This window comes from Girardinichthys multiradiatus, chromosome 3 (genome assembly GCF_021462225.1).
Source record: "Girardinichthys multiradiatus isolate DD_20200921_A chromosome 3, DD_fGirMul_XY1, whole genome shotgun sequence".
In the NCBI taxonomy this organism is placed as follows: domain Eukaryota; kingdom Metazoa; phylum Chordata; class Actinopteri; order Cyprinodontiformes; family Goodeidae; genus Girardinichthys; species Girardinichthys multiradiatus.
In genome coordinates this window covers 29168049-29188963 of record NC_061796.1, presented here as the reverse complement: position 1 = coordinate 29188963, position 20915 = coordinate 29168049, and the positions used below count along the sequence as shown (strand labels likewise).

Below are 20915 nucleotides of genomic sequence, written 5' to 3'. Positions count from 1 at the left end.
AAGACTAAAATCCAAAGCAGTAATAAGTGAATATCAAGGCAGGAGCTTTGGTCATTGAAAAAACTTTTATTCAGAGGTAAAGGAAACGTTTTATGGACAGAATCAGACACTTTTAGAACCTTCCTGGTAAAAAAAATAATAAACACACAAAATGAACGAGATGTAATAAAATTCACAGAACTTAAAAAATAAACAGGTACAGAGTCAGGGGGGATGTTTTAATATGGGAGTAACAGAGGTCCGGATGGATCACAGCAGCCGCCCTCGGCACTCTGTGGATCCGCAGCAGCACAGCAGCTCTTTACCTTCCACGCTCCCCACCTCATAGTTATAATCCCAGGTCAGTTCTGTACCGGCCCGGATCCGCCTAAATGAAGCACAACCGAGAAAAAACATAAGTGCAAGAGACAGAAGGCAACTTTATCTGATGAAAGGACGATTTGTAGAAGAATCAATGTTTAAATGAGTTATCAAGCATTTCAGATCCATCTGTCCTGCTGCTGTAATATTAGAAGTTTTAATATGAAACAGTTTTTTTAACAGTAAATAAAGATAAAATGTCAAACTTGTTCTACCATCTATAAAGCTGCACTTACTTCTATTGGTTTTCACTCTGATCTGGGAATGACTGCTAACTGAACAGTCCCCTAGTAACAAATGTTTTTAAACCCTCAAACACTGTAGCCGTTCACTATCATAGATTGGTCATTTCTATGTGTAATATCAAAGGAAAAGCAAAGAAACTGTTCTTTACAGCTACTTTCACCACATTTATGTCTTTTTGTCTGCTTGGAAGTCAGAAATTTAAATCCCGAGTACAATACAAATGCTGCATAATCCATAAGAAAACAGAATAACAGGGGTTACCATCAAGTAAAGATGATACGAAAGGCTTTAAAAGATTTTTTCCGTTAATGGATGCAGCCATCAAGACAGTAATCGCTGAAAGAACCTAAAGCAGATTCCGGGTTGCTTTATTAATAAGAAGGATGAAGTTAATTTACCCATTTACCTGCACTGACTGATAAAAATAACAATGGAATATTTTGGTGTTGTACATCAAATCCCAATAAAATACCATAAAGTTTGTGGATGTTGAGAAGTTGAAGAGGTGTGAATGTTTTTGCAGTTTTCACCAATGGATTGCTTCTAGGTCTGTTTGGGATATTCTTTTTCTAGAGGAAATGTTTAAAGCAAAGATAAATGTACTGTTTTTGAACATAAATATGTTATCCTTGTGGGTTTAAATAAATAAGAGAAACAGGACACACTGCCTTTACGTTCAATTCTAACTCACTTGCTGGCAAAGAACGCCACCCAGGGAAATCTCAAGTCATGCGTGTCCACAAACACGTTCTGGACGAAAAGGTTAGGACTGCAGCTGTGCTGTAACACAGACGATACAAGGACATGTCAGTTGAAGGCATGGAAAACTGCTTTTTAGCGACACACGATGCTTACAGAGCCAGTTTTAACATCTTACATTGAGGTATCGTCCAAGATTTCCCTCCAACTTGGCATCAATGATGTAGCAGGACTCCTCACCGTCGAAGAACAGCCGGGTGTTTTTAGGAGCGTTTTCTGCCCCTCCTCCAGGCTGCCCCTGCTGTCCGGGTTTTCCCCCCTGAGTGCTCGGCCCGACCCCTCCTCCGGACGGACCCGTTTTCACCGTCAAACTGTGGCTGTTCTTCAGGGCGATGCCTCGAGTGGATTTCACCGCCACCTGTTTCTTGGTCACAGCTGATACAGAAGCTCCAGGAAAGAAAATGATTAAAAGTGTAAAAGGTCATGAAACGTGTAGAGTAAGATGTGTTGTTTGCTCTGTAACTGTGTTTACCTGGGATGGCTTTGTCCCTCTCTTTGTTGTCTTCAGATCCAGAGCTTATTGTTTGAACATCATCGCTGTCAGAGAGTGTCATGACTTCCTGTTTCTTCACTAGGTCTGTCTTTATTTGACTGCAAAACAGGAATATTCAGTAAGCAGCCAATATGAGTTGCTGAGTTTGTTTGAAATCAATGATAAAAAACAAAACAAAAAATCTAATAAATTTAGAGAGTTCAGGAATTTCAGCAAACCTCTTGTTGTCTCCAGGTTCCTGTTGGAGAAAGGAGAGAATATTGAAGTTAAAAATCACTTAAAATAAAAGACATTCAGAGTTTGTTTCATATAGCTACCAGATGCTAGATGCCTCTAGAATAAAGAACTTATGGTTCAATAATATTCGTTTTATATTGCTGACCTTCTTCAGCCCCTGGCTTGTTAACCAGGAAGCCACTTTGCTTTTCCCCGTCTCCTCTGGCATAGAAGGCGGTTTTTCATCATCTTGTCCTTTGGCTGAGACACTCAATCCATCTTTACTGTCCTGACTCCCTGCAGCAGAAGACCAAGTAATAGATTAAAGCTGCATGATATACGCCAAATATATATCGTCATCGCAATATCAGTGTGAGCAATATTCATACCACAAATGACTGCTTAGAGTGCAATAATTTTTGGATAATACATTCCAAGTCTTATGAACTCAAGTAAAAAACATTTTTCATGCTAATGTAATATTTAGCCAGCTGCACAGAGTCTCATGGCAGCAGATTCTCACACAGGACACACGTGACATTACCCAAAATGCTAAAGTTCACACAGTGATGAAGCACATGAGAAAGAGAGGAAAGAAGAAAATAGGAATATATGGCAACTGATATCAGAGCAGGAATTACCATTATTGCCAATTTTCTAATATCGCAGAGCCCTATAATAAATAATAAACATTTTTTTTTAAACCAATCATGCAGTAATTGTGTAAATCTGGCTCAAGAGGTTACAAATGAAAAATATCCCGTTATGCTACATAATGAAGTCTGAAACACAACTAGAAACCTAGGAGTCAATCAGTAAAAACTAATAAAGGAGCCTAATCATCTGTGGTTATTATAAGAAATATGTGCATTTTGTATTCATTTGTATTCACGCGACAATTAGTTAGTTTGCAGAAGCAACTTTTGCCGCGACTAATGCTGCAAATCTATACAGACAGACATTTTTACCCAATCTTCATTGCAAAATAGCTCAAGCTCAACCAGATTGGATGGACAGTCAGGTTCTCAATTACATTTAGGTCTGGACTTTAACTGGGCCATTCTAACACATGAATATGCTCAAATCTAAACCAGTCTATTGTAGCTCTGGCTGCATATTTGGAGTCACTGTTCTGCTTGTAGGTGAACATTTGCACCAAGCTCAAGCCTTTTGCAGCTTCTAACATGTTTTCTTCCAGAGTTGTCCCTTGTTTAGCTCCATGCATCTTCCCATCAGCTCTGACCAGCTTCATTGGTATTGTATTTAAGGGGAAAAACTAAACGGGGATGAATGCAAATGCACGCCACACTTTTCAGATTTTTATTTAAAAGAATATATATTAAAATCAATCCATCACTTTACAACTGTGCTCTAATTTGTGTTGGCCTGCCACATAAAATCCTAACAAAAGACATTGAAGTTTGTGGTTGTAAAGAAGTTCAGAAGGTACGCATAGTTCTCCAATACTGTATGTATGCTGTACAATTCAGACTAATTAATAATCTAGACTAAATTTCCCCTATAAATGATATTTCTATTCTATTCTGAAACAGACATTATGGATCTGACTATATGATTGTGCAAATAGATATTATAGCTGCCCTAACCGCCTTTATTTCACGCACCAGATCTATGCTTTTAGGGACTAAGTGGTGGCTTGGTGTAATTGTAAAGAAAGCAAAGATATTGACATCACAAGCTTTTGCTCCAGATTTGCAACAATATATTTTCCTGATATATTGCAGCCCTGCCGTTGAGTTTAACCATCAGAGATAGACCTGGTGTACCTTCTTTGTTGCCCTTGGCCTGACCACGTGTAGTGTAACTCCTCCACACAGAACTAGGGGTGTAATAGTTGTCCTTGACGAACGTATCGTCTGAACTGTCGCTTTCATCTTCACTCTTTGAATCTTTTTCCTCTTCTTCGTTGCTGTCGTCTGGCGAGCTGGAGCTTTGGGCTGTAGGAGGAGGGAGCAGAGTGTGGAAACACACAGTCATGGTTGCATGTTGTAAGGAAAAACACCAACGCCATCATATGTTTGGGTTAGAACTCACCTTTCTTCCTCCCAGCGCTGCCCGAGACTAAAGCGGAAGGCTGGATTTTCATTCTGGACAAGTCCACGCCACTTCCCTCACTGTCTGAACAGTGCGCCTCGCTCTCGTAGCCTTCCTTGAAGTTCTCCACACTCTCGATGTGGTCCAGATTAGCGAAATACTCGTCACCCATCTCTAGACCTTCTTTGTCAGCAAAGTCATCTGTCAGGATTTTACCTGTTAAAGTAGAAAGAAAAAAAGCCAATTCATCAGTTCAACGCTGCAGTCTGCTTGTGTCACTCCTGCTGTGTGCTTCTCACCAGCATAAATGCAGACAAATGAGCCCTTAGCTATATCATCCAAACAGCGAATGCCCCAGCCTTTGTTCTGGGTCTTAAAGAGCTGCAGACGGACCTGCAAGCCGTGCTGCACCAGCCGGTTTGTGCACATGTGACCAGAACATTTGCACCTTTTGTTACACTCGTAGATCCTGAGAGAGCAGAAAGAAAGAAAGCAAGCAATGTCATATTAAACCCTCAGTAGTTATTATTTCCCAATGAGTTAATAAATGATACGAGTGAGTTAGGTATTCTAACAGAAAATACAATTAGTTATGTGAACTGTCTGACCCTGTCGGCAGGCACTCCTCTAATCGCTTGTATGAATATCCTGCGTTTTGGTTGATCTGTCCCCCAGGTGTGCACCCTGAAGCCTGGAGGGTCAGCTGGTGGCAGGAACATTTGGATCTAGAGAGAAAAATACCAAGATCTTCAGAGTCTTATCTGTAACAGACGAGTTAAAAAAACGAAGGAGATTAGCTTCACTGACTTGTCTTGACAGCCGTCTGTACAATCACAGCCAACCAGGAAGTCTGAACTGGTGTTAATAAACACTCCATCTTCTGGGATGCGCTCCTTGCCTTATAGAGAGAAGAGCACAGTTAGGCACCATAATCAGATATTATAACATTATCACACAAAACAACTTGTATTCTGCAGCCAAGTGCAACCAGAAGCACAAGTTGGCAATAATTTTTTATTCGCTGCATTTTTATTTTTACGTGCCCTTGAAAAGATACAGATGGTTGCAGACAGATCTGACATACACATAGAACTGATGTATTGCTCTTCAGTAATTACAAAAATTTATTTTGTTTATCTTTTTTCAGTTATATATATATATATATTTATATATAATCCATTATAACAGCATCTTATATACTAATTGTCACCCCTGGTGAAGATGAGCAAAATGCTTAATAATACATTAGGTTTCTATAGCAGCAGCATAATTTCATACAGAATTACACTGTAAATTTCTAATTAGTAAGAAAAATCCTTTATTTAAATAATTTACATGAAATCACAATTATTGGCACCGCTTCTGTTAACGACTTCTGTTACCCCATTTTGCAAAGGAACTTGCACAACTACTCTTTGTATCCAATTACTAAATGCTAATTGGTGTGTCAACAAGGTGGCCGACAAACCTAACCAGTTCTGTTAAACAATAAGGTGTATGTAAATATCTGGTTTCAACAGGTAGAAATGACAGTGAAAGAAAAGCTTAGGAATGTCATGATGTAACCAAAGTCACAATGAAAGAAAAATACCAAATAATGCCACTTTTCGTAGAAAATTAGTCTGATTCTTACTGTATTTTACATTAGGAGGTGGAGTAGTATCAATCTCATTGACACAGGACAGAGGGATGTCCTCCTTTCCACTAGTGATGTCTGGAATGTAATAGAAGGGCCTTTGTGGCTGGAAAGGCCGGTCCACAAGCACATATGGGTCCAGACAGAACATCTCTAAGAATATAAAGTCACAGTGGGTCTGGAAGAGGTAATTCTGGATCTCCCCCATGTTACGCAGGCAAAGTCCACAGGGAGCCTTGTAGATAACATGGAAAGACATCTGAGGGACAGATAGTAAGAAGAGAGTTTATTTTAGGACTAAATTAATTCAGGCAAGTAGCATATTTATATGATTTAAAGGAACATGCTTACCTTGCGGTTGACTTTGCGTCGTCCCGTCATACGTCTGAAATCGTACAGCAGCGGAGTGAGGAGGGGGTTTTTTCCTCTGTGCAAGTCTGATTTTGCTGGTCGAACGCGGTTCAGACACGCGGGCTGACAGGTGTGTGCCAGGTAGAAAATTCGGTCTGTCGGGGCCCTGTAGGATGGCTGCTGAGGGATGGTGGCCATTGCGTGCATAACAACAGGAGAAGAAACCAGAGAGGCTGTCTGTCTCTGATACAAAGGTGTAAAGGAGGATGAGGGGGTACCTGGGGTGCTCAGGACTTTCCCACTGTGGATGAAAAAAAAAACAAAGCATCAAAAGATGACACTAAAACCATTTGATGCACAAAAACAGGTCTGATTTCTACAGTTACAACAGTCGCTGTTTCTGCATACATTTGGAATGAACAGCTTGAACAGCTTATAAATGATAACAATAGGCAAAGATTGCAAGTAATTTAAAACACTACATTAATCTAAAACACTTGAAATACTAAATATGGAAAACGACGTGTTGTTTCAACTTCTTATTTTTGTTTTGTGACTTGGATCAGCTGCTTTCATTTTAGAAATAAACCCTTTCTGTTCTTGCTGGACAAGGACTGTTGGGTGCTTAAACAAAATGGGGAACTTCGTTGTAAATTGTTTGCATCATCGTAAACTAAACGATTGAAGCAATAAATCAGCATGTAGACTCTGAAGGAGCTGCTTTTTCACAATGAAAGCAGAGCGAGTCTGGGAACTGTAGCTTCCTTAAATACTTTTCAGGTTGTACTTTTGCCTCATCACTCTGTATGACAATACTCTGAGAATCTACAGTCACGCTATAAGTTTATATGAAATCTAAAGGACTGTAACTAAGTTTTCTTTAAACTCAGACTTCTGGATTATGATTTTGACTATTTCTGATTTATTTCTTATAGAATTTAAAACAAAAAAAAACTGAACATATGTGCAGCGGGTTCCTTAATATCCAAAGGAAAATTAAGCAAAGCATCTGTCTGTAGCAAAGTGATTCTCAAAGGAAGGTGAAAACCTTCCTGTTATTTATTTATTTATTTATTACAATATTTTAAGAAAGCAGAACTAAGGTACAGTCTTTTAGTATTGCAACTTAGATTTACTTCCAGGTTGCACACTCAACAAACCAGTGTTTCCATGGTGACAGGACAAGGCCTGACACAGCGTCTGGCTGTAGACTGTAACTGGTGCAGCTCTCGCCAGGCGAGTCTGTCCCAGCAGCCAGCATATGTGGAGCAGCACAGGAGGAGTTTAGTTTCTCCATAGTTCTGGAGCAAAGCATGATTCCTGGCGTGAAAAGCGGCTACTTTAAATCTGACACGTCTAGGTTAATTACGATGCGGTGTTACTTTTTGATGCTGTATAAATGTTGCAACCTGCAGAGAAATGCGGGAGGAAATATAAAGAGAGAAATGGAGACATAAGGATGGGTGCCTGCTGGTAAAATTAGAAAGAAATGTAAGAAATAAGCTGAGATTTGTGTTGAACTGTATGTTAGAAGTGTCGTACAGACCATGTGAAGCACATGATATTAAGTAATGTGTCTATAAATAAAAATGCTGGAAGTATTGATGCGCTCGTAACCAGGGGGAAGTAAAATCAGTTTTTTTAGGATTTGCTAGATATCACATGGTCTGACCTCAGAACCTGCTGAGCTTTCTACTTCTGGGAAGATTGTAACATACACTTTCTCACAATAGAGCTACAAACTCTAAACTGTTAGAAAATTATCTCGATATCTTTTCTCTGGTTGTCAGGCGGCGACAGATGGGTCTCTAAGATAGCTGCATCCGATTTTCTCCATGATTTTGTGCTAACCGCTGTTTCTACAGAGGAGTTCAAAGTAGCAAATGATCAGTTTCCTGAATGGATGCAGTTAGCAGCACATAATTGTTACTTGTAAATTCCTATGACAGCAGTTAAAGAGTTAACTGAGTTTTACCAAACACTGTTCTGCATTAATGACAAAAAAATCATAGATTTAAACAATTTGGGGGAATTTTCAATAAAGAACAGCATTTGAAAGGGTTTTATTAATTCATTTCTCTCTTGAAAGCTAGTTGTATAAAACTGAACTTACGTTGAGAGGTTGCTGGTATTGGAGGATGCAGCCTGCAACATCTTGGAGGCATGTGTCCCTCCTACACCAGGGATGAAAGGAGAGGTGCTCTTCTTTGCCATCTGATGTTTATTTCTTCGAGTGATAAAACAGAAAGAAAAAAAATGAGGTTTGTTTCCCCGTGAAGCTGTTACAGTTACACCCTGTTATTTAGTGAAACAGCTGAACTGCAGTTAAAGCTCCAGTCCTTGATGGACGGTGTCCAGCAACGTTTGCATGTTTCCCTGATCCAACATACCAGAATTGCTGGACCTGCTGAATTACCTGCTCAGGATGCAGTCAAGTGCTACGGAGTCCTGTTAATGACCCGATTATTTTATTCAGCTGTGTTGAAGCAGAGCCGCATCTAAAAGCAGCCGGGGACTGGGGTTCAACACCCCAGAGCAAGAAAGTATCATCTGGATGATGGGTGATCATTATTTAACCGTACTTATTCAGGACTATTTTGTCCAGCCAGGGATATCTAAATAAACATTTTAAAAATATAGATTTATAATATTCCAAATTGTGAGGTTTTTATGTAAGGTCCATGTCTTTTAAACAGCAGAAGTCTCTGTAATATGTTTACTAAGCAAACTTACTCAACACGTTGAAGCAGCACAGGTTGTGAGGGCTGAGGGGTTTGTTGGGTCTGTGGCTGCTGTAGCTGTTGGGTCTGCTGGGCCTGCTGGACCTGCTGGATCGGCTGGGGCTGTGGACGTTGCTGAAGCTGTTGAATCAGTGTTGTCGCTTGGGGCTGACAGGGGGTTGTTTGTTGCGGTTTGGTCGGAGAAGCTCCGACATGTTCGACACCAGTGTACTGGACTACTGGGCCTTTACTCCTTAATGCTCCTAGGGATCAAAGAAATTAGTGAGAAACAGTCGAAACATCAAACAGTTGAAAACACACAGGAATGAAATGAGAGTACTTTTTGATCCTTCCTACTTATATGAAATCATTTCTCAATCCAACTGTTTCCCCAAAACAGAGCGTATGAAGGAGGAATTATTGATCAAAATACTGTTTATACTATTAGTACTGTAACTCTCAGAAGCATAGTTATTAAAAAACACAAATACAGTAACTAAACAGATCATATTGCACTGCTTTTTTGCAACAATAACCGAGAGTGACCTGGTAAGTGTTGTGGAGACAGCCTTTAGCAGAAAGTAACACTAAATCATGCTAAAAAGCGCTAATTCTGCACATGCATGTGTTGGGGAGGTCTCTGCTTGGCCCACCTCTTTAGCCTTATTGTTTCACTGTTCCAAGAGGTCTATGAAAAATCTAAAAAAGTATGTATTCACTAAACTAGGTGGATGAAATTTGTAGCAAATAAAGGATACCTGTCTGAAAACTTATTGGTTTTTGCCCGTCCATAGAACCTATAAGTCCCAAACTCCAGTCCTCGAGGGCCGATGTCCTGTAACTTCTAGATGTGCTTCATCTAATACACACCCAGTTTTCCAATTTCTGTCTAACACGCTGCATGATCCTGTCCCTGATACGACAGGACTTAAGTTGTCATTTAATAAAACTTGAGATGCATTCATCAAATAAATGTATCTATCTTTATCTTAAACAAATTAATGCATAACTTCTTTTTATTTAAGTTCTTAATAATTATGTCATAAATACATTTACTTTGTGGTCATCTACTAAAAACATCATAATCTTACTTTGTCTCGCTGCCTTAAAAATCAGTATCACTCAGCGAGTCAAACACTACTATAGAAGAGTGATTTTAATGTTGAGACACAGCAGCAGTTAGCAAATATTTAATAGCAAAGGAAGCAAAAAAAGTAATTAAAAATGATCCTTTTATGTTTGATTTGACCATATATTTAATTCAAATTTTGACTAGATTCCCCAATTGAATCAACATATAACAATGTACCATAAAAATGTAAATAATTTTTGAGATTGTGCCACTGTCAGCTTTCTACGGCATATTATTTAGGGCCCCGTCCCAATTCCCACACTACACCCTACACCCCTCTATGAAGTGTTTACTTTGTACAAGTGCATGCAGGGGTTGAAGTGCGCAGGTTACAAAATTTGAGAATTGGGACAGTAGAGGTTACGTCATCGACTTGCACCTCTGCACCGTAACTGCAACATCAAAAAGGGTGGGAACCAGCGCTGTTTTGAGTCTTGCTGCTAAAAAAACTATTTAAAACTGCAACAAGCAAATGTTTTGAGGAGAAGACAGTGCAGGAAGCAACGGAGGATTTTACACCAGACTCTCGCCATGCCAGTGTTTGTTTGAAAGGTAACTTCAGTGTTATGGCCTACTGACTGCCCAGACTCACTCTGAACCCAGTGGTTTCTTGAGCCTGGAAAACCAGTAAAAAAAAAATTGGACGGTTTGCTGTCTAAAGTTTACGCAGTTCTTATTATTCTGATTTGATGGCTGGTTACGTTGACGGTTGTGATTGGTTTTTGCTCAGAACGTCATCTGCAGCAGTGAATTGTGGGTAATATACTTCAGCGAAGTCCGTTTAGATGTGGGCTTCGCCGAAGTGCAGATTGAGCGCACAAAGGGGGCAGGGCTAAGGACCACTCTGGAGAATTGGGACACACTACGCACTCGAACCCATCAACGGGAACGCGCAATTCAGGGACACATAGGTGGAAATGCGAGTATTGGGACAGGGCCTAGAATCGGTTCTAAACAGGAAGACTAATGAATCCAAAGTATGGACAAGATAGGAGGAGGAAGAGGGAAGAGAAGAGAAGAGAAGAGAAGAGAAGAGAAGAGAAGAGAAGAGAAGAGAAGAGAAGAGAAAGGGAGAAGATGGACGAAGAAAGAAGGAGATAGAATAAATGTAAATTGTGTCTGGAAAAGGTAAATATTAATTCATTTCCCACTAGTAACAGAATATAAGGGGTTGATTCCCCTCTCAGATCATCACCCAGGAACAGGCTGGTTTGCCATTAACCACTAACAATAAATATTCCACAGCTCTCCTTGTCTGACATAGTCCTGTTATAAAGAACTCGTGAACCAAGTTGTGATTACAAGACACTAAAACTGCAAATTTGTGTGAATGCTGATCTGTACGGCTGTGTATTGTTACCCATGTTTGGTCTTGTCCTCTGGTGGCCAGCTAGCTTCTTCTCATGGGTGTTTGCAGAAGCCAGCTTTAGATTGAACATGGGCTCAAGCCTGGTGGATCCTCTGTAAATCCATTCGCTCCTTTTATCATCCTGCTCAACACCAAGAAAACACGAGAAATTGTGTAAACAGCCTCTTAAATTCTGCTTTGTGTCCTAAATTTGAATTCAGATGCGTGGCTGATACGTACCAAAAAGAGAATCTTGACTAAGCTGCTGTCCACCTCCTCCACTTTGCTCTTCCACCAGGTGCCCTCCCACTCAGTCTTGATTATCTGGCCGACCTTTAGGAGCACCATCGGCCTGCTGGGATAGGCAGAGATGTACTCCTCGATGAAGTCCCGACAAGATGCATCCTCTATGTCTTCCCAAGTGCGTTTTACTATGCAAATAAACAAAAGACTGTTTGTTAACCTCTTTTTCCTACATATGCTTTTTTTTTTTTTTATCAAGGAGAAAGTAATAATTTGAATCTTACATGGTCTGCAAACTGGGTACAGTTCAGGAAGGATCACATATGAAGCGTAGCCATCATCAAAGAAGATTAGAAACCTAAAACATGTACGTCAGACATTATTCAACTTAAAAACAATCCTAAACCTTCCTAAAGTTTCAGATTTTAATGCACACACCTCATGCGGTTCTTGTTGTTAGGCATCTCTGCTACGATTCCAGCGTACAGCCAAACCAAGTTGCCGTCTTTGTACTTGGCAACTACACGAGCCCCAACATACAGGCTCTCCAGGGTGGGATTGTAGTCAAAAGCCACATGATTTCCAGACAGCAAACTCTTGCCTTTATCAAACCTCACCTTATACTTAAATACACCGTTTCCTGAAAATTGAAAGAGCTTTTGAAAGATTAAAGGTGTCAAGAAAAAAAGCCATCATTGTGAGAAGCAAAAGTGTGTAAAACAACCTAAAACATGATGTTTGTAATGATTTTAACAGAAACATACCAACAGGGTTTATTGCAACCAGGGAGCCTTTGTGCCATGTCTTGGTGCGTTTCTTTCCCAGGATGTTCATCCCCACTTTGAGCTCATCTTCTTTTATGTTGGGGTTCGGCTGCATCATCGTCTGGGATGGCGCTTGTGATACAAATATGGCTGGTGTGGAGTTCTGAACGCCTGGGTGATGAAAGACGAAAATCCTCACAGTTGTATCAATTGTGGCCCCACAGAATTGGACATTAAAACCCTTTTGTGCGCTCACCTGGTTGAGCTGCAGACTGCACTGCTGTTCGTATTAAAGGAGAACCAATGGAAGGCTTGGTGACAATTTGGACCAACTTCTGGACCTGCTGGGTGGTTTTCTGGAGAACTGCAGAGGCATCTTTTAACTGGTAACAAAGCCCAGACCGCAGAGGTCAGAGCAGCTTGGAACAAGTCCTTTCTATTTATTTCACAAGTTTTAGTGGAACATTATAAGATGTATTGCAAGCTATTTCGTGTAGCTCAGCGAAATACTACTGCTTATCATTTAAAACAGACCACGTGACTTAATTAAGGAATCCCGTTTGTTACATTTAGTTTATTTTTACTAGCGTCATATCCTGAAACAGAATAATTTTAATCTACACATTTTAAAGAATGTGAAAGATGGCCTGATTATCTACATGAAAAAAAGTTGAAGGTAAAATTTTTATTTAAAAGGATGCGCTATTTAACATATAGTTCAGTGTGGTTCTTTTTTTATGTGTTTCTCTGGATTTTCTTACTTTGTGAATTAAACAGTGTTAAATAAGATTGCCATTACATGATACCAAAACCACATGGCCACTCAGGCAACCAATAAAGTAATGTCACTGTGGTTTCACAGCCTGAACAGGGTGTGTTTAGTCATCCTGTATTAAAGTGGACACAGTATTTTGCTGAGGGATGTGATGCAACACATCTTTACTAAATGTTCTCTTCATTTTTAGGCCTGTATCAACAAATGGATTCCTTTTTCTAAAAAAATACAAGTATTCTTTTCATTTTTAATAATCTGTTTTCCCTTTCTATGCTTATCCAGACATGGAAATTGTAATTCCGGACTTTTTCAGAAGCATAACATGTAAATCTGCATTTTTTCAAACATTTCCTGAGTGAAGATGAGCACAGTAACTTTTACCAAATCTGTTTTCATCAACAAAGCAAAACGTTTCAGGCAGAGAGAAGTGTGTTGCTCCGTAAAAAGCAACTCAGTCATACCCTGTCAAAGGTGAAGCAGTAAACAGATTTATTTGTACTTCACTGTGCCTCTTTTAAAGTTTTAGGTCAAGGTGCAAGCTAAATGTGACTCAAGATGTTTTTGGAGTTCCCATAGCAACAGCAAGAGTAATGGAAAACAAAGAATCTAAGGCAGCGTTGGTTGGTTGTTGGCTGCTCTCACCGTTGTGTCTTTAGTTGGCGTTAATGTCTTTGACGGGGGAACCACTGATGAAAGATAAAAATAAGGACGTTAACATTTCTAGCAGCAGTGACTGGTAACTCCTCGCTGTACAAAACGGTGTGACTTACAGCATCCCACTGCTATGACGTCATCATCTTCATCATCATCTATCTCAATGACTTCAGAGGGCTGCCCTCTTCCTCCGCCTCCTTCATCCTCCGAGCTGCTCTCCCGATAGACCAGACCGTTGTTTCGATACGCTGCCTTCACCAGTTTCTCGCACTCCAATATGGACCTGAAGAAATCAGAGAGCCAAAATGAGCATATAGCAGCATGACAACACCACTTAACCAAGAGAAGTAACAACTTTCTTACTGGCTTGCATCATTGAGAAGTTTTTCTGTCTTCGCCTCTTCTTTCTCTTTCTGCTCCACCCATTCCTCAAGCTCTATCAACTGCGCTTTTTTCTTCTGCACAGCCTCACTCTGCTCCACAGCCTCGTCAATCCATTTCTTCAGATCATCCAGCGAAACTCCCAACTCGTCCTCCAGAGTGGGGTCCCACCCATCAACCTCCATTCTGAGGAGGGAACCCATAAAATAGAAAAGTATTACACCATTTAAAGCAACAACAATCAATAGCAGATAAACTCAGCACTTAGTAGCTGGGCTTATATGATCACTGGATGACCCAGCAAGGTGATATTAACACAAATAATGTTTTCTGGTGTGTGATAGTAATTCTCCACCTGAAAAAACTATTTTGGTTTCATCAGCGATCATAATCTCTCATATTAATAAAGGGTCAACAGGAAAAATAGGCTGAAAAATGTTTCGACAACATTACACAACTGAACCATATGTCACAATGCACAATTTTTAAGATTATTTATATCCATGAAAAATAAAATAAACACATAAAATGGTCTTTAATGGTTGAGTACATGGAAATAAAATGGTTTGTTTAGGGCTAAGAAATGGATGTAGCCTGAGACAAAATGGCATTGGGGTTAGAAAAAGGGCTTTGAACCAAAATCTTTCTTTCCCTGTGTTACTAGACATCAAGAACAAACACGTCATAAACTGTAAGCCTTTCTATTCCCCCCGTGAGTTCGCTTCGTTCATCCTGGTCGGTGTTTCATCCCGCCGCAAGCTAACGTGCAGGTCGCACAGCGCATGCTCGCCGACCAGATACTGAGTGTGGAGCGGACCAATCCGGACTCCTTAGTAATCGTCGTTGGCGACTTTAACAAAGGTAATCTCACCCACGAACTCCCCAAATATAGACAGTTTATAAAATGTCCGACCAGAGAGGACAACATTCTGGATCACTGTTACACCACCATCAGAGACGCTTATCATGCCGTCCCACGTGCTGCACTGGGCCAATCCGACCACATCATGGTCCACCTGATTCCTGCATACAGGCAGAAACTAAAGCTCTGCAAACCTGTTGTGAGGACGACAAGGAAGTGGAGCAGTGAGGCTGTGGAAAATCTCCAGGCGTGTTTAGGCTGTACAGACTGGGATGTGTTCAGGACTACTACCAACAGTCTGGACGAGTACACAGAGGCTGTGACTTCCTACATCAGCTTCTGTGAGGACAGCTGTGTACCATCATGCACCAGGGTGAGTTACAACAACGACAAACCCTGGTTCACAGCTAAACTCAGAAGGTTAAGACTGGATAAGGAAAAGGCCTTCAGGAGTGGGGACAAAGACATATACAGAGAGGCAAAGTACAAGTTTGGCAAGGCAGTGAAAGAGGCCAAACGACTGTACTCTGAGAAGCTCCAAAACCAGTTCTCAGCCAACGACTCTGCGTCTGTCTGGAAAGGGCTCAGACAGATCACCAACTACAAGCCGAAAGCCCCCCACTCCATCAACGACCGACGCCTCGCCAACGACCTGAACGAGTTCTACTGCCGCTTTGAAAGACAAAGGGACAGTCCTGCAACCATCCCCCACAACGCCCCCCAACAGCTGCAGCCACAATCCACCACCCCCACCTCCCCAACCTCAAGAGGGGCCTTGGCACCTCCAACCCCCACCCTGAAGTTCCCCCCCCACCAGCCCCCTACCCACGCCCTGGACGGCTCTTTCCATCCAGGAGAGGGACGTCAACAAACTCTTCAGGAGACAGAACCCCCGGAAAGCTGCTGGTCCGGATTCTGTCCCACCAGCCAGCCTGAAGCACTGCGCTGATCAGCTGTCTCCAGTCTTCACAGACATTTTTAACACCTCACTGGAGACATGTCATGTGCCAGCCTGCTTCAAGTCCTCCACCATCGTCCCTGTTCCCAAGAAGCCAAGGACCACAGGGCTTAATGACTTCAGATCCGTCGCCCTGACCTCTGTGGTGATGAAGTCCTTTGAGCGCCTTGTGCTCTCACACCTAAAAGACATCACCGACTCCCTCCTGGACCCCCTGCAGTTTGCCTACAGAGCCAACAGGTCTGTAGATGATGCAGTCAACCTAGCCCTTCACTTCATCCTCCGGCACCTGGACTCCACAGGAACCTATGCCAGGATCCTGTTTGTGGATTTCAGCTCTGCCTTCAACACCATCGTCCCAGTTCTGCTACAGGAGAAGCTCTCCCAGCTGAGTGTGCCCGACTCCACCTGCAGGTGGATCACTGACTTCCTGTCTGACAGGAAGCAGCGCGTGAGGCTGGGGAAGCACGTCTCTGACTCCCTGACCATCAGCACCGGTTCCCCCCAAGGCTGTGTTCTCTCTCCTCTGCTCTTCTCCCTGTACACCAACAGCTGCACCTCCAGTCACCAGTCTGTCAAGCTTCTGAAGTTTGCGGACGACACCACCCTGATCGGACTCATCTCTGATGGTGACGAGTCTGCGTACAGATGGGAGGTGGACCATCTGTTGGACTGGTGCAGCCAGAACAACCTTGAGCTCAACGCTCTAAAGACAGTGGAGATGGTTGTGGACTTCAGGCAGAACCCAGCCCCACCTGCCCCCATCACCCTCTGTGACTCCATAATTGACACTGTGGAATCTTTCCGCTTCCTGGGAACCATCATCTCCCAGGATCTCAAGTGGGAGCCAAACATCAGCTCCCTCATCAAGAAAGCCCAGCAGAGGATGTTCTTCCTGCGGCAGCTGAAGAAATTCAACCTGCCAAAGACTATGATGGTGCACTTCTACACAGCCATCATTGAGTCCATCCTCACCTCCTCCATCACCATCTGGTACGCCGCTGCTACAGCCAAGGATAAGGGCAGGCTGCAGCGTGTCATTCGGTCTGCTGAGAAGGTGATTGGCTGCAGTCTACTGTCGCTCCAGGAACTGTACACCTCCAGGACCCTGAAGCGGGCAGGGAAGATTCTGGCTGATCCCTCCCACCCTGGTCACAGACTCTTTGAGACTCTCCCCTCTGGCAGGAGGCTGCGGTCCATCCGGACCAAAACCTCACACCACAAGAACAGTTTTTTCCCATCTGCCACCAGCCTGGTTAACAAATCCCAGAAACCACCCTGACACTGTCCCTTTCCCCCACCCCCCCCCCTTTTTTTGCTGACAGGACACCTGTAACCTGCAACTCTATGCGTTACATTAACGCTCAGCATGGACTCCTGCTTTACTTGCACAATGATCACCTGCACTGTTGTATTGCTCTTGCATCTTATACTGCTCTATATTTACTCTCACTCACTTAAAACTGTGCACATATATTTATATTATATTGTAGATATGTTTATACTGTTTAATTTGTACTGTATTGCACCGACTACGCCAAAACAAATTCCTTGTATGTCCAAAAACGTACTTGGCAATAAAGCTTTTCTGATTCTGATTCTGATTCTGATTCTGATCAAGCTATTACTGAACAACATAGTTCTATCAGGAGATTTGCCATTTTAAATGAAAGTACTCAGCCATATCTGTGCGGGATATTAACCGTCAAGAAGCAAAAACACATTAGAAAACACAAGGTACACATTTTAAGTTTTGATAAAAATATTTACAACGCTTTTATGGTTTTTAGTTGTATATTTCTACTTTATTAATTATTATTAAAAGCATTTAAAGCATTTAAAGCAGCAGCACAGAGCTCCTACTTCCTACATAATTTTCATTTTAGGATTCCTCACATTGAGGATATATAGGACCAGCAGGCACGGAGGGATGGAATAATGAGATGCTATAACCTGCTATGGAGACATGACATTATTCAGCCTTACAATTATTTGTCCTGTAATCAGAGGAACGTCTTAGCATGAGTTGTTTGAGCATAAGCGAACCTGTTTTTGTTTACTCAGTAATATACAGTAATGCCAAAATTTTAATAACAACTCAAGTTGTGATGTGGTACAATAAGGAAAGGGACACAATTATTGTAACTAGTTCATCTTTGCCATAAAATTGGCCTAAAAAGTGGTTTTGAGAAGGTTAATATTAGACATTCTGATGATTTTTATGTGTACAGTGGTACAGGGAATAAAAATGTGAAATACAAATATTTCTTCATTTTTTTCTTTCTCTTTTTAATAACTATCAAAAGCAGGAAAATACTCAATTTAAACTCCATACCTTTCCAACGGACACATCAACCCTGTTATCTATCTGTATGGCTGCTGGAAGATCTTAGAGAAAGTTCCTCCTTCTGAATTATACTTGGAATATCCTCCCAATAATATTAAGTCAAAAGCAAATGCGACTATTCACAGTTAAGGATGTTTTAAATCCCTCAGACTCAACCGACTGAAGCAGTTGGGCAAACAGTTTTCCCTTCATCGAGGTTTGGGACTCGTTCATTCATAAAAACTGCAGAAGAAAACGTCCAACGCAAAGAAACATGAGAGAACTAACGTTTATCTTCTTGGTAAACATTGAGATGAATATAAATGACTGTGAAGATGCAAGAGGGGCAAACTAGCGATGACTATTTATAAAGTACAAAATGTGAGGACTTGCAAAATAAAGTGATTTAAAGTCAGGGTAATAATGTAAGAAATCACAACTTCATTACATCTTTAAGCAGCAGACAACAAGGTGCAGGGGTATGCTAGCTTGTTAGGCCAGCATGAGCAATAAAAATGTTTTATGTTCGGACTGAATGAGGCTGCTGACTGAAAGATAAACATTATTCTATCCGTCGAAGCTGTTCTCAAAGACGCGACTCACGATGAACTCAAACAAGGACCTATAAAAACACTCACCCCTCATTGCTTTCCATCATGTCGCCTGCAAATATAAAACTAGCTTGCTGCTAAGGCTAACGGCTGGCTACAAAGAGTAGCGCCTGCTGTAGATGCCGGAGTATCCGAGGTGGGCGGTGCTGCTAGGCTGAGGGAACAAAAAAAGTAGAGAAAGTAAACACATTATAAGAATTTATTTACATTTTATTAAAAATATATCCATTGTCAAGTTATCAGTAATCAATGATAGAATTCTTAATGGTGTTATAGTAATTAAACCTTTCTTGTAATCGTTTCCACTGGTATTTGGACCATTTATCTTTGGAAATTAAACTCCCAAGTCTTTAAGATTGGAAGACCTACCTACCATCACCCTAATCTTCAAGTCTGGACTCTGAATATTAACACCCCAAAATGTGAATATTACTTCCAGTCAAAAGAGACACACTATTGAAATTAAAATAATACTTCACACCGAAGACATGTCCAAAGACATGCCTGTTAGGTTAATTAGTCACTCTAAATTGACCTTAGGTGTATGAATGAGTGTGTGCATGGTTGTTTGTGTGTTGCCCTACGATGGACTGGCGATCTGTCCAGGGTGTACCCTGCCTCTCGCCCGTAGACTGCTGGAGATAGGCACCAGCTCCCCCGCGACCCACTATGGAATAAGCGGTAGAAAATGACTGACTGACTGACTGACTTCACACCGATACTTTTGAACTTAACGTTTTTATATTTCCCCTAAAATGTTCATAATAACGAAAGTAATAATGAAAAATCATTCAAACTTATTTTGTAATATCAATTTGTTATAATATAGTAACCATGATATACAACATTGGTTTGTAAAATATCTGATTTTAGTTTTTCTCTGTTGTTCAAAATAAATGTCTTGTTTTTGTTTTTCATCTGACATCTTTTAAGATGTAAATTCTTGCATAAAGGCAGTTTTGCAATTTTAAAAACAATCACGTTATTGAAATAAAAAAGGTGATCCTCAGGTGCCAAAAAACAAATCAAGAAATATTTTCCAAAAAACCTTAAAAAAGTGGAAATAGCTGTTACCTTGTAATGAAACCCGCTTTGTTAATAATCGGCATCCATTTCTTTCTTTCTGTTTAAGTTTTTTGCAATTACAAAATAGTTTTACATATTTAGTTTGAATTTGTTGAGGAACTGCTGTGCTTTCTAAGAATCTTATGTCTGGTTTCAAAATGTTTTAGTGTCTATTTGCCACTGTACATAAACACAATTCAAAAGACCTTTAACATTCCTCATGGCATACTCACTTCACCTGAAGATGCAGAATGTCATGAACCGAGTAACGTCCCAAAAAGATAAGGCTTGACATCTCACAGGCACACAGACTAAGTCACTAAGTCCGTCATTCCTCTGTTTCCTCCTCCTGCTCCTCCATGTATGTAGACACAGAAACAGCACTGTACGGGTCCAGCACCAGCTGAGCACAGCGCACAATGGTCACGAGCAAAAAGAAGCAGAGGAGTAAGAAAAAGAAGAGGGCAAAACCAAGATCCACATCCACTTCAAATTCTCTCAGAAAACTGGCCGGAGGGTCCATGTTCACAAATACACCAAACCTAAAAATATATTTTTACTTCTTATCTGTTTGATTCCAGTAAAACAAATCCCCAAAAGCTTGCCATCATTCCACCTCAGCTTTGTTTATCTTTATAGTTCTATTTCACAACTAAACTCATCTTTTTGTTATTTAATCCTACTGTTTTCCCTTTTTCTTCCAAACACTGGAACGTGCAGTATGCGCCAAACACAGGCGCCCTGTTTGGCACCTGTGGCCTCCTTGAATAGTTAATAAGGAGTTTGGTAACAAACAGGTCATTCCTGTGACTAGAACTCTTGTGCATCTTTTTAGAACCGAAAAATATCAAAAAACTCAATGAATCTGCCTTTGTATTATGGCATACACACAGGAAAACAGAAGCGGTTAGCTGGAAATGTTTTTATCAGCTTTTAATGTGGTGTGCATGCTCTGAAGTC

The 20915-nt window shown here is 41.0% G+C and overlaps 2 protein-coding genes across 3 annotated transcripts; both read right to left on the bottom strand.

Moving 5' to 3' along the window:
• Positions 1–46: 46 nt before the first annotated feature.
• Positions 47–19044, bottom strand: setdb1b (SET domain bifurcated histone lysine methyltransferase 1b). Of its 2 annotated transcripts, none has more exons than XM_047361913.1 (25): positions 18918–19044; positions 14116–14319; positions 13869–14035; positions 13741–13784; positions 12580–12706; positions 12324–12494; positions 11998–12199; positions 11844–11917; positions 11557–11747; positions 11329–11458; positions 8850–9099; positions 8230–8343; positions 6117–6417; positions 5763–6024; positions 4937–5027; positions 4738–4854; positions 4429–4598; positions 4130–4345; positions 3862–4032; positions 2241–2371; positions 2077–2096; positions 1838–1956; positions 1484–1752; positions 1298–1386; positions 47–367 (listed from the first exon to the last, which is right to left on the bottom strand). In XM_047361913.1, exons 1-25 carry the CDS (start codon positions 18935–18937, stop codon positions 250–252), a joined length of 3768 nt encoding a protein of 1255 aa, XP_047217869.1. In that variant the 5' UTR covers positions 18938–19044; the 3' UTR covers positions 47–249. The 2 variants fall into 2 exon arrangements, with proteins under 2 accessions (XP_047217869.1, XP_047217870.1); XM_047361914.1 differs by lacking the exon at positions 18918–19044 and adding an exon at positions 18289–18320.
• A 1239-nt stretch (positions 19045–20283) lies between these two features.
• Positions 20284–20478, bottom strand: LOC124865609 (cortexin domain-containing 1-like). Its single transcript, XM_047360845.1, has one exon. The coding sequence runs from the start codon at positions 20476–20478 to the stop codon at positions 20284–20286; it is 195 nt and encodes a 64-aa protein (XP_047216801.1).
• Positions 20479–20915: the final 437 nt, after the last annotated feature.

Excerpts from the sequence above, each read along its gene's own strand:
- LOC124865609 (XM_047360845.1), bottom strand. The coding sequence starts at position 20,478 with ATGGACCCTCCGGCCAGTTTTCTGAGAGAATTTGAAGTGGATGTGGAT.
- setdb1b (XM_047361913.1), bottom strand. The coding sequence starts at position 18,937 with ATGATGGAAAGCAATGAGGG. Across the intron at positions 11,459-11,556 it reads TAGTCAAGATTCTCTTTTTG|GATGATAAAAGGAGCGAATG; the intron begins GTACGTATCAGC and ends GGTGTTGAGCAG. Across the intron at positions 1,753-1,837 it reads GAGGGACAAAGCCATCCCAG|CTTCTGTATCAGCTGTGACC; the intron begins GTAAACACAGTT and ends TCTTTCCTGGAG.